The following is a 13814-nucleotide window of genomic DNA, read 5'->3' on the forward strand; positions in this document are numbered from 1 at the left end:
GGAAACAGTTTACAACGCTTTATTTACAATCTCGCGAGTACCAAGCTACCCCGAACGGTCGACCAACAAGAAGGCTCGCTCGAGCCTGTACAAATGAACCTGCTCGAGCATCGTCTACCAAACGAGATGGCTCAACGCTACGATCGCTATACCACCGATAGCGATCTTCGGGGTAGCAGCCCCCGGCTCGGCGGCGGCGCTGGTGACATTGCAGCAGTTGTTCATGGCCTCCTCGAGGAGCCTGGGGTAGTACTCGTTCCAGAACGCGAAGGCCTTGTAGTCGACGTTGCTGCCGTTGCTCATGTCGATGTTCTTGTCGATGATCAGTATCCCAGGCTTCTCCTCGGTGTACGGCTCCCACTTGACGGTGTTGATGGAGGGGTTCCCGGTCCTGGCGAAGTTGGCGAGCATCGAGGTCATCATTTCGGCCATATGTTGGTCAGCGTAGTTCCATTGGATGGTGGTGCCGCGTACGCTTGGCAGGGCCCAAACGAACGGCAGCTCGAACATGTGCGGCACACCGGCCCATTTCGGCACGTCGCTGGTCGCGTACTTGGTCTCGGGCCTGTAATCGAACCTGTAGACGAACGCGGACTTCTCGTTGGCGATCCGACCGGCAAGGAGTGTCAGGCCAGCTGCGAAGTTCTTCTCGGTTTGCAGGTCCAGGTACCTGTCCCGGAGGACATCCTGGTCCTTGCTGGGCGGATGAGGCTTGTAAAAGAATAGGACCGCGTCGGCGACCATCTCGGGCCTGGTCTCGCAGGTCGAGTTGTCCTCGAGGTTCGAGACCACCGATAGGAACTCGTCGGTGATCAGCATCTCGAACCGGCTCGAGGACAGCTTGCCGTCGGGGTTGCCCTTGCCCAGCGACTCCATGTACGCGAGCGCCTGCTCGTTGTTCGTGTAACCCGTTACGAAGGGCACGCTGTTCAGCTGGTCGTTGTTGTCCAGAACGTCTCGGGGATGCATCGGCAGAAACGGATCCGTCGCGTTGTTCGTCTCCGCGTCCACGATCGGGCCCCACGTCTCGATGCTCGAGGACTCCCGCACCAGGATCTTCACGTCCACGCGACGAAGACACTCCATCAACGCCGAGGTCGGACGCCGATAACAGCCGAACTTCTCCGCGATGATGTCGACCACCGGCAGCTCCGCGCGAGGAGAACCCACAGAGCTCACCGCGTCCCCGCTCATCGCGATCGCCTTCGAGAACTTGCCCTTGCTCATCGGACTGATCAGGTGCAGGCCCACGCTGATCGCCCCGGAACTGTGCCCGTAGATCACCACGTTCGACGCGGACCCACCGAACTTGTGGATCCTCTTCTGCACCCAGTCCAGCGCCGCGACCTGGTCCAACATGCCGTAGTTCCCGGGCGCCTCCGCGTCCGTCGTCGTGAAGTAGCCCAGGATGTTCAGACGATAGGCCACCGTGACCACTATCACCTGGAAGAACACACGGTCGCGTAGATGTTAATCGTAGCGTTTAAGATAGACGTCCCTCGAATCGGGAGCGGCGGGTTCTCTTTTACCACGCTGTCCAATCGTTTTTTCATATTTTCCAAGCGATCCGGTAACGCGCACGGGACTCCTGCGACCTCTGACCCGCTCAACGAGCATCTGGACATTGTTTTGCAACTTCTTCAGCTTTGCAATTGCATACTGGAGCCTCTACAACTGTATATAATTTTGGAACGAATCAAGCTATTGCTCAGAATATTTTCGTCACATACGACCCCTTTTCTGTTTGTCCTATTTGAGTATAATTCACTCGCACCGTGCCTGAACGCTTAGCAATTTATTGAACATTTACAGATGTTTAGTAATTTAATAATCTTTTTGGGTTAATCTTGTGTCACAAGGAAAACAGATACATTCGATCCATCGGAAGAGACGCTAGAACTGATTCGAAATTGTGGATTAGTTAGTCAATCACCATAAAATGTTAGCTACTTTTCAATGAAAAGTTCAATGAAAAGTGTTAAGAATTTTATCTATATATCTACATTTTAATCATTCAAATTGAATATTTTACGAAGTTAGGCTGCCAGAGGAAAACATTTTGCAGATTCGTGTTCAGCGGATCGAGCTCCGCAGGAGCTCCCCTACGCATTGTCGGATTGCGAGACGGGTGTTGGATAGTGTTATTGTTAACGTCGAGGAGTTCCGAAGAGCTCGTTCGACAACTAGTCTAGGGAATGGTCCGAGTAGCTCGAACGAGAACCGAACGAAACCTAAACGAATATCGAAAGGAAAAGAAAAGAAAAGAAATTTAGGAATTACAAAATCGCGCGCCGCACACTGACGACCACGAACGAACGAGAACGGTCGGCAGCGTCGAATTTAGTATTTACTCGAGAACCCCGTGGTGTCATTCCATGTGTTCTACCAAATAGATTTTCCAACATGCTACGAATTACTTGTTCCGGATAGCGTATTTATAGTAATGGAGTGTTTCCAACCGAGAATAAAGCATTTACAAAAACACAGGCAATTATTTCATCCGAGCGTGATTTACTCTTCAGGAATCGCGAGGAAACGGAACGACGACGACGACGACGACGTTACCTCTTTATGTATGCGATTTTTTAACGATGCTCGTGTCAAGAATCTGTTTCCGTGAAACGAAGAAATGCATTAACATTTGGCCTCCCCCTCCCCCGTGCATAAAGCATGCATCATGGATGGATCCGTAATGCGATTCCAAAGGTTGAATTTACCTTGGCCCCAGCCGGCACGCAAAGAAACACCCTAATCCCGTTCGATTTTCTGTCGACTTCTCGCGTTCGCTTCATCGATTCCGAATCGGCGACTCTTTCCGAGAATGTGTGCTAAGGTCGGGACGCTGTCCGCGATTTTTCCGACGCGGGACGAGCCTGAATCGTGAGTCAGCATCCTTTGGGACCGAGATTCCCACGCTTCTGGAATCGTTTTCCCAACGTTTCTCTCAACTGACACGCCAATGTCCGGTATTCTCGATAAAAGTAACAGAAAATCAGAAGTTATTTAACAAGTCGACCGTTCGCTCGAAGTTCGGGGAACTCGTAGCAATTTGCTCGGTAAAATTACAATTGAAAAGATTATTTTGCGGTTAAATTGTCTTCTCTGAAAACTCAGTAAGCTCGAGCTATGAATGCGGCCATCGCTGCAATACTAGCGTCAGAATGTCTCGAAACGTTTGGAAAATAATTCCACAAGTACACGGTTTTTGTTTTCGACTGACAAAAGCCGAAAGCTATTTTGTTGAACAGAAAGAAAATGCAAGTTACCTTTTGTTTGTGGACGAAAAAGCTCGCGTCCCAGATGGCAGGGGTGCCGGTGTTGAAGTCACCCCCATGGAACCACACCATCACCGGCCGATCAACCTCCCCTTCAAATCCTGTAGGAGAATTGTGATGGTTAGGACAAAGTTTTTCTCGAATTGTACGACTAACGATTTTATTTATCGGGACGTTCAAGGCTTAAAAGTCTTTCTGGGCCCGCTCGATTGTTTGTTATAGTGATCTCTTTCTCGATATATAATATGTCAACAACACGGGTCTTGCCAGCGTCATGTATCGTCCAGGAGACATACCCGAGCCGTGTTATGTTTACACTCTTCGGCGTCCGAGGCCTCTCGAGCTTCGGGGCCCTTCACGGGGCATACCCCGCGGTAGGGGGGATAATTCCGCGACGTTTATCATCCAGGCCTCGGCGACATATATAGGGAAATCAGTGTACTCGATTTCCGAAAGGCGGTAAGATGAGAATAGTCTGGCTATCGATCACGCAGTCCGATGGAAAAGAAACCTGCCACCGAAGAGGCGACCGGACACTGGAACCCGAGGAATTCATGGACTCGCGTTCGCACTAAATGAGCCTGCATCCCCGGTTCCGGTTGCACCGGCGAATCGATCGCGACACTATTTGCATAGCGTTATCCCTTGCTCGCTATGAGACAAGCCGCTTCGAAGCCTCGAGAACGCCTCCGATCCGAAAACGAACATTCAATGGTCGAAACCATACACGGAAGAATTAAAAACCAGCGAATGATTATATCTGGTTGTTGGGCCTTCGGCAAGAAACAATTATTAAATTGTCCTTTATGTTCGAAAGAAGATCAATCTCGAGCAGAGTGCGGATCTTTATGCACAATAAATGATGCGGATCGTTATGCTTAATAATTGCAACGAAATATTAGATATTCTTACAGTGTTTAAAAATCTTTTTACTGTTTCCAAATTTCAATCACACATTTTTGTTATAGACGCATGAAGTCCGCAGTCTGATCATCGAGCAAAAGGTTCCTCGAAGTCCGTGAAAGAAGTAAGAATATCAATAGATTATTGTCTAATCGTCGAGTAACAAGAAATAATTAATCCAATTATTTCAGCCCGTCCCACCAGCAGTTCGATCACCATTCACCAGTCAGAGGGTTGTTTGAAGCTTCAAGAACCTCTTGAAAGATCCACAACACCAGTTGCCGTGGCAACGATGAAATAGAACGTAAAAGAAGTAAGAATGTGAAAAGGATATTATCTAACTATCAACTCGTCGACAGGAAAGAATTCAATTAAACATGTTCAATAATTTACATACATATCTTGCAGACAAGAACATCTCGGACGCCCATAAGTATTAAAGAAGTCATCATCAGGAGAAATTCAACTCTGAAACCAAATACGAAAAAATCGGGAATACAATTATTAGACTGTGGATCTTTATGCAAACTAAAAATTGTGGAAAATAGGAGCCAAATAAAGTAGTCATTCTTTCTTTAATCATTTCTATAAGATGAAAATAGCAAAATAGTAATAGTAATAGATTTTGAAATTTGTACATACAAAATAGTACATAAATGCATAAAATCCGCAGACTGATATAAACAGACCTAGTGGAGCAATCATCGAGAACACTTTAGGACAGTCGCTATCAGCAAAGGTTCAACTATGGAACCAATTAGAGAAGCAGGAATCCCATAATGAGATCACCGCGGTAGATCAGTGATCAATCCAGTGAGGGCAGCAAGCGGATTAAAAGGACTCTCGCGGGGGATGAAACAATTTCGCCCAGGAGTCGTAGTAGGTTTCACGGGGGTGTGTGGCTGCGGGGGCGTTTGAATAATTAATTTCGGGGGATTGTTCAGCGTCACCGGGGCTGCTCAGTTTTTGAAGCGTGCCAAGGTCGAGGAGAGATTCAGGCCATTGCACGGTGGGACGCTTTAGATGCCAGCGAGATAGAGGCCTTCCCCGGTAACACAGGAAGGCTCGTGGCTGGTTTTCGTTATCGGTCGGCGATGGTGTCTGAGACCTCCAGAAATAGCTTCCTCGGGATCCACCCACGCCGCGACAATTTATTAGCGGTTTATCGGCGATCTCTCCTGGAACCACGGTCCTCCAGCTGACAAATAGTTTCGGGCTATTACCTTTCGTTCTTGGTGACCGTGTAACAAGCTTCCACCGAGAGATCTGGGTCGGAATCACACATTCTTCCGAACTGAGCCCCGAGATTTATGCGATTTTAGTATCGAACATCAACCGGAGAGTTCCACGAGAGGCGTCGGAACATGGTATTCGAGGATCAATTAGTCCTTCAACCCTTGACTTATGACATCCAGTCAGACTCGTGGCGAACACTTTGAACTAAATCTGCTGAATATGTACCTTCTGGATTTCCTTCAGAGAGAAACGCAGTTCTATTTTTCTGTTGTCGATGTCTAACCACTAAAACAAATGTAGGCGTCCATATCAACTCTCTTCTTCCCATGGGAAACTGTAGATTCACCATCTCCATTAACCCTGGATTAGCAAGTTTCTTCTCTAGATAGTAATGTCTTGATATTTTTAGAGAAACAAAGCTGATTTTATATTTTTCTTGGAACTACTAGAGCTAAGCTGCCGTTTCTTTAACACTAGAAATCCAAAGAAATGAATTTGTTGAATAATTCCTTATGGTCGCGTCCTGTGCAATCTGAGAGACCCTACCTCACAAATTCAAATCTTCCAAATAGTTTACTCCACTAGACCCTGTAATTAACCCCTTGCTCTAGAACATCGAGTCAGACGAAAATTATGGAGCACAACTACTAAACATGTAAGTTACAAATTCCTTTTAACCCTAAATAAAATTCTGTTTTTCTGTTACCTAATAGTCTCTATTATTTTAGGAAACTATGAGCGACTAAGGAGTCCTAATCACTGTATCTGCGGAAAGGATCTTATCGCGAGGGGTTGAAAGACAGCCACAGGGGTTGCTCGGGTCCGTGTTGATCTATTTTCTCAGATACACATCGATCACGCGAGATAATCGTCGGGAAATCGGCGGGAACCTCTAATAGTCTGAATCAAAATGACTAGTTCCACCATTAGGAATCAGAATAATTCCTGTGAAGAAGAATCAGAGGACGATGATGTTCTGGGCTGATGGAAAAATCCTGGGGGAGTAGATTCGGGACTCTAAGGCGAAAGAAAGCGAGTGCCACGGGGTTGGAAGAGGGGGTGGTTTCGTGACCGACCTCACCAGTATCTTAACATCTCGAGCGACCCTAAAAGATCGCGTGCCACGACGTGCGCCAGTTACTGCTACTCTTACTCCTTGGCTGTTTCTATATCGACCGGGTGTCGGCCGCCGGGATCGGGCACGATTTCCCGATTCGCATGTCCCTTTTCCTGTTTTCCGACCCTTCGCACGTGACACAAACACGGGACTCCCGTTTCTCTCGAACACCGTCTCGCAATCCCCGTTCGAACACAAGAATCTCGAATATCACGAATGCAGTACAGTTCTGCAATTCTCTGTGCCGAACGATTCGTTTCATGTCGATTAATACGTTGCTTAACACGTTACACTGGATCCAAAAAGGATCCACTAAATTATCAGTTGTAAATTGTCAAGTTTAAATGTCGACAATTTTTCGAGTATGGAGGAATTCTCTATACGACGCTGCACGATTTTTCTGTTTGTGACCCAAACTGTGTTTCTTTGCACTCTGAACTATCAAACAAAGCAGAAATTGTCGATTTAACGTGCGAAAGAAAATTAGGTGAAGCACTATTCCGGGATCCTTCGTGCAAACATTTTCCGAGGGTCGTTACGAGGGTTAAAATACTATTAAGTCATCGCCGGTGTTAATTGAAATTAAATGGAAATTTGATTGTTCCGCTGCGGGGTCTAAATAAAGCGATATTCTCATAATAAACGTTCTCCACAGAACCTGCGGTATAATCGTGATAAAAAAACCAATCTCATGCTGCCGGTGTTAAACTAATTCCTGACTCTCGTGCATTTCCTTTTTCGTAGAAATCGAGGAAAGGGGAACTTTGATAGAGACGGCACTGTGATAGTATGGGTTTTACGTGTGTATGTGTGTGAGAGAGCATGGCGAACAGAGCGTAAACAGGACACATATAAAAGTTAAAAGCATTCTGTACTCGGTCTAATCGGTATAGTTACAATAAAGATAAAATAGATTAGACTAGCGACTGTTTAACACGGGCACGACGAAAGAGCGGAGATCCTCGTTTCAGTCAAGGTCGCCGGAAGCCGGCTATACCCCGTCGTGGCTAAAGGGGCGAGTTAATCACAGGGAAACCCCGTGAACATTGTGCTGTTCCTAAATATCTGTCAGAAAATCGTTTTAATCGTACGTCATTGGACGATACCATCGTCTCGATATAATTGCCGGCGGTTGCTATTTCGAGTGAGCACCGGTTTCGACCCATATCCGAGCCTTAGGCAAAAAATTGCCACGTGATAAAACTAGCCGGCGAAGGTCATCGAAGATCGTCCTATAGCACCTGAAATTATAACGTGAAACTTTTATCCCCGGGAGTATCGTGCGACGTCGATCACAGTCGACTTTTCTTTCGTTAACACGAAGAAACTCTGCAGGTGGTTCCGTCGATGCGCAGAAAACAAAAAGAAAAAAAAAAGAAGAAGGAAGAAACGATCGAGAACGGTGGATCGCGATACAACGATCCGAAAGAAGTGGACGAGCTTCGATAGGTTCCGATATCGATTCGCGTCGTCAACGTGGAACCGGCGAGCCGCAGACCTTCGAGCGGACTTTTATGACTCACGACAACAGCATGAGACATCCAAAATTAGTTCGAAATGATGCCCGTAATGCCGCCATTAGCCCAGTCCTTCACCGACATCCTTAAACTAAGAGATTTACGTACACCCGGCACGCATAGCCGGCGTTTATTGTCAATCGAGGAATTGGAGCAGGAAATTACTGCGGATATGGAATTATCGTTAATCGTAGAGTGACCGGCGAGCATAATTAAGGACCACTCCTAGCGAGTGGAGCGTCTGGGGATCGATTTCCCATGACCTATGGTCGCAGGAACACGCACAATCAATCTTCTCGTCCACGTTTTTCGTAGAAGGTGCGCATTAGAAATGAAATTGCGCGCTCGAGTCGATTCCCCGTTACAAATACAAGCGAAATTCTCCTTTGCAGTTTCCTTCTACGACCCTTCGTCCTCGAGAAAAGCGTCTACGAAGTGACTATAGCGCGCCGGACAAAATGGCGTTTGCAACCGCGCGCCCTTCAGACGTCGAAGGCGATTTCTTCGCGGAGGAGTCGTCGCAGGAGGAAAACTGTTCAGACAATTTCGATTAGTTTTTCAGCGAGGGATCGATTCATGTGAGAATCGTGCACGTTACTTCATTATTCACGGTCACAGGGAATTGTTTGATCGCGTTATCGTTTCGTCCGCGCGAACGAAATGAAACGAACGTTCTACGAACGACGACGACGACGACGTTCTAATCGCGGCCTTTTCCTCGTCGCGATAAGGATCGCGTCACACCGCGCGCTGACCCGTGATATATCGAAGAAACGGAAGAAAGGAAGCGGGACTTGGGCTTGATCATCATTAGCGGACGAGATCGCGTGTCGCCGCGGCTTTAAGTGTTACTCGGAAGAAACGTTGTCGTGACGATTATCGAGGATTTTCATCGGGCGTGCTATCAACGCAGGCGAAAAACACGAGGGAAGCCGGTCTTTGTGTCAGACGGGCGCGTTCCGTCGCCGGCGAACGCGATCGTCGCGTTGCCTGGCTTGCTAATCACGCCAGTACGCTAACTGCTTAATGAGCGCAACTATTTGCTCGGGGAAACCGATCCATCGTTGCTGAACTCTTCCCAGATGAGAACACTTGGCCGCGAGCTTAGCTAGGAGCTACAGCAGTTCGCGACGATGCATTTACTCTTGTCGAGAGCAGCCAAGCCACGCCCACAATATTCAGGGTATATTAAGGGGAAAGTAAAAATCAGAGTAGAGCACTACTATGGTGTTAAAAGTTAGAGTTTCAGAAGATGTAATACAGAGACACTATTCCGACTGTCTATAACTTGGGAATAACGAAGCCACGCCCATTACATATATAGCGGATTTTGATTGGGGACTGGAATATTTCAACGAAGAGAACAAAATTCACAGTGAAGGGTCATACACGTCTCCGGAGCTAGATTTGTAGGGTAGAAGTTTGAGCTAAGAAGAGCTACAATTCCACGCCCACTCACTACAGGCCACGCCTACTCAACAATAGCTACGCCCCCTTTACACGTAGAGAGACAGAGAAAGAGCAGTAGCTTCTATGACGCCAACGTCAAAGTCACAAGAGAGAATGACCTATTGCTATATAGGGGACTGCCTCAGTCATACAATATCAAGAACAAAGAAGCCACGCCCATAATAAGGGACATTCTTCGGGGATCGAAGAACATTTTTATGGAAAGGAATAATCAGAGTAGAGCACTACTATGGTCTTAAAAGCTAGATTTTTGGAGACGCTATTCCGGCTGTCTATAACATGAGAACAACGAAGCCACGCCCATTACGTATGTAGCGGATTCTGATTGGAGACTGGAATATTTCAACGAAGGAAGCAAAATTCGCAGTGGAGGGTCACGCGCGCCTTCGGAGCTAGGTTTGTAGGGTACAAGTTAAGAAGAGCTATAATCCCACGCCCACTCGCTACAGGCCACGCCTGCTCAACAATAGCTACGCCCCCTTTACACGTAGGAAGACAGAGAAAGTTCTATCACGTCAACGTCGAAATCACAAGAGAGAATGGCCTATTGCGAGGTACAGGCACAGATTTGCTTATAGGGGGCTGCCTCAGTCATTCGATATCAAGAACAACGAAGCCACGCCCACTCGGAGCAACGTGTACTGAAAGCTAACAGGACCTTCCATCACTTACCGTAACATTTACTCTAACTTCAGCTCTAAAGCGTTGCCGCTAGGGGCAATGGAGCGTGTTCATTGCCCATACCTATTCCAGAATAAAGCGGCCGACACGAGCGGATAGCGAATGAGATCAAATCACGATTATTGTATCTGGAGGTTTTCGTTGCGCTTACCATCATGCATGAAGATGTTCAGATACAGGCAATCCTCGCTGACCCCTGGATCAGGTTGATCGGGCGGCAGCAGCCTCTGGTACAGTTTCTCGTGCAGTTTCAGCCTGTTGGTCTCTTGCTGGCACGAGGGCGCGAATTGCGTCGCATTTCTGACACCGCTCCAAGATGGCAGCGGGTCCGTCACCGGCGCGGAGAAGCGCAATTTACCGGTTGGTGGTTGCGCGTACGGTATCCCCAGGTACTGTATTATCGCCGGCGGCCTTTTCTGTGGCACCTGTGCTCGCAAAAGTCGGAAAATCTCGTATTCGCAATCGGCGTGCTCGCTGAACTTTCAGGGTGAATGAGAGCGAAATTCCGGCGCGAGATCGGGCCCGATAATTTGGCCGAGCGTATGCTAGCGGGTAATCGGCTTCGAACAACCTGCAATCACAGGCTTTGAAACATTGTAAGCGCCGGGTAACGATCGTTGATCCGCCCGCTTCACGTGGCGATCAAAGATACATTACTCGGACAGAACTCCGTTTGAACCTTCTCGGAGTTCACTGCCATTGGTTAACACGTTGAGCCCGGCGTCGGTCCCTGGGGACCGACAGTATCAAAGTTAAAAAATAAATGTAGTAATTTACTTATTTATTTATCTCTGTTCATTCCAGCCGTCTCAGAGTGCTCGCTCGCTGCCGGCTGAACGGAAAGGACCGCAACATCGGCGCCAGGCTCAACGTGTTAATCGCCGAGCGTCGATTTTCGATTTCTACGGAACCGGTTCGCTGAATGAACGTATAGAAACGTGGAGGAAAATTGCTTAACAGGTTGAGTCCTGTAGCACAGCAAAATGGTCCCGGACATTTTTAGATGCAAGTTCGAAAATCAGTGCTTCCTTTCGAAAACTGGTAACATCGAGTTTGCAGAACGCAGAATATAGAATTCGCCCCGATTTGCGGGGACTCGAACGCCTTCCGAGAGACATAACTATGACGGAACATTGTTTTCAAATGTGTCGTGTCGGGGGCGGGCCGTCGCTTGTGAAAAACTCGGCAATGAGGTAAATGGTAATTTCTTGATATTAATGAACGAATGTCATGAGCGAAACTGTGCGCGTATGTGTGTGGGTGTGGAAGTAATCGGTGCATTAAATTCCACATAACAGCATCGTTTCGCGGAAATGCGAGAGGGCGAGGGAGTCGAGCGATTATACTTTGAAATGAGACCGAAGTGGCACGGTTCGGGAAAAATGGTTCTTTTGTCCCAACGCTGGAGGAGGGAGACAGAGAAACATTCTATAATATTAGAATTCATAATGGGTGAAACGCGGCGAACGTTCAACTGATAATAGAAGCACGTGCGCCGAGTTGATTCGAGACGATTCGTTCGCATGCTCTTCTGTTTTGTCCGCGTAATTATTCGAACGGCTCCCTCGCCGCCGGATTTTCGTGTCGGGACAGTGATATATGCGTCTCGGCCGCATATACAGCTGTGTCTTACGCAGCAAAACTGTGACGGCTTACACTTTCACGTAAGGGTAACATTAACCGACTAGGAACTCGCGGTAAAAATAAAACAGGTGCTCCCAATCTTTCTCGAAGTTCAAACGTTGTTCAACAAATCGTCAAAATCATTCCCTCGGATGACCGGTCGCAGATTTGATATTTTAACCCTTAGCACCCGAATTGCGACTGTAAGGCGCCAACTAAAAATTGCTGTATATTCAAAGTATTTTTTACAGGATTAAATTTGTTTGTATTTAATAAATTACTAAAGATTTCAGTATTGCACGAGTAAATTTCACCATTTTCGTATGTATAACACGAAAAGAAATATATAGAAGGGAAATATTCTAGGTCGGAAGAAATGTTGTACAGAAACATGTTGTTTTGTTAAATTTATTTGAAAGGAAATTTTATATTATATTGAATTCTTATAATGAAAATTATTTGGGGAAATTTTTATTTATAGAAGATTTTTTATATTAAAATTTATTTAAAAGGAAATTTTATATTGAGTTTGTGAAAAAGATTTATTTGAAAGAAAATTTTATAGTAGAAATTATTTGAATAAAAATTACATTGAATTAGTGGTAAGAATTTATTTGAAGGGAAATTTTATATTATATTGAATTTTTATAGTAAAAATTATTTGGGGGAAATTTTTATTTATAGAAAATTTTTTATAGTAAACGAAAACGTAACGAAACGTTTCGAAACGAAATGTTTCGTTCTGGAGTTAAAATAGCTTCGAGTGCAAAGGGTTAAACTTGTCGAAATTATAAGAACTGATTGCAACGATCGAATAAATTTCTTAATGCACCCGTGAAGCATCTAAATAAATTGCCATTCTCATGAAGTACATAATACATCTTAGTTTGTATACCCCCTAGTAAAATCGTGGGAATCCAATGGAAACAGATATCATCACAGAGAAGTAGCACAGTCCAGGATATCCTACCGCGTTTTGTAACGATCAGCAACGACGGGTGAAAAATCAATTTAATTTTCTTCAGAACACGTCGACTATCTTCGAGAGAAACTCCCTATGGCACCGTTTCGCACTCTCTCGGCAATTGTCCGTTCGATTTGCGTAGAGGTCTGTGGTCACCGAGAGGGAAGCGTGTTCGAGAACCGAGTCCCACGGCCAAAGGTAGAAACGAAAGGGGTCGAGTTCGCGGCGGGAAATCGCAGGGTAACCGCATAGTCGCGAAACGGTGTTTCGTTGAATCGCATAGCAACCATATCCACGGGGGAGGGTGTGTGTACGAGGAGAAGCGATATCAATGACGACAACGATGATGCGTGCATGTGTGTGCTCGGAGATGGTGAAAGGAAAATTGTCGCACCTCCTTGCCGACGACCGTTCCTTGATCCGGGAGCTTGACCTCGAGATGCCCGTGCCGCGGCTGCGACTGTTTCTGTTTCTCGTGGGTCCTCTGGGATCGCGTCACCGGTATCCCGGCGAACAACTGCGGGAACAGAGCGAGAACGAGCCACGCCGGACACTTCATTCTGCAGACTGACTGATTTGCTTCGGAAACAATCGGCGGTTCCCCGACTTTGGCCTCCCAGGCCTCGGTTCGCCGTTGCGTGACTCCAGCCGACCACCCTCGGCCAGGTTTCTCCTTCCTCAGCTTCGAACACGACGCGGTGCGGAGCTCGAGGCCTGCGCTCTTTCGCCCTCGCCTTTTCTTCGCTCCCTTCGGCGTAGACCTACCCCGGTTGCCATCGTCCAGACGCTAGCATTGCGCGAAAATCGACGCCCGTTTTGCTCCCCCGTTGCGAACTCTTCATTTTTTTTTTCGAAGATGCTCAGGATCGGTGAGACTTCCGGGGTGTCGTCACCCCTCGGAGCTAACTTCTAACTAGATAGTTTATCGCTATCTTCTGGTCTCAATTTTTGATCCTTCTCCTTGTTATTGAATTATTTGTAAGAGTATCAATCTTAAAAGATCCTATTAATCTTTCAGTAGGCGCACT

At 46.8% G+C, this 13814-nt stretch overlaps 1 protein-coding gene across 1 annotated transcript; it reads right to left on the reverse strand.

Moving 5' to 3' along the window:
• Nucleotides 1-13475, reverse strand: LOC143354375 (carboxylesterase 5A). The gene is made up of 4 exons (XM_076788410.1): nucleotides 13181-13475; nucleotides 10351-10624; nucleotides 3267-3376; nucleotides 1-1443 (listed from the first exon to the last, which is right to left on the reverse strand). The coding sequence occupies exons 1-4, from the start codon at nucleotides 13343-13345 to the stop codon at nucleotides 115-117; spliced, it is 1878 nt and encodes a 625-aa protein (XP_076644525.1). The 5' UTR covers nucleotides 13346-13475; the 3' UTR covers nucleotides 1-114.
• Nucleotides 13476-13814: the final 339 nt, after the last annotated feature.

The sequence above is a fragment of the Halictus rubicundus genome, chromosome 5 (genome assembly GCF_050948215.1).
Source record: "Halictus rubicundus isolate RS-2024b chromosome 5, iyHalRubi1_principal, whole genome shotgun sequence".
In the NCBI taxonomy this organism is placed as follows: domain Eukaryota; kingdom Metazoa; phylum Arthropoda; class Insecta; order Hymenoptera; family Halictidae; genus Halictus; species Halictus rubicundus.

Excerpts from the sequence above, each read along its gene's own strand:
- LOC143354375 (XM_076788410.1), bottom strand. The coding sequence starts at position 13,345 with ATGAAGTGTCCGGCGTGGCTCGTTCTCGCTCTGTTCCCGCAGTTGTTC. Across the intron at positions 10,625-13,180 it reads GAACGGTCGTCGGCAAGGAG|GTGCCACAGAAAAGGCCGCC; the intron begins GTGCGACAATTT and ends TTGCGAGCACAG. Across the intron at positions 3,377-10,350 it reads GAACATCTTCATGCATGATG|GATTTGAAGGGGAGGTTGAT; the intron begins GTAAGCGCAACG and ends ATTCTCCTACAG.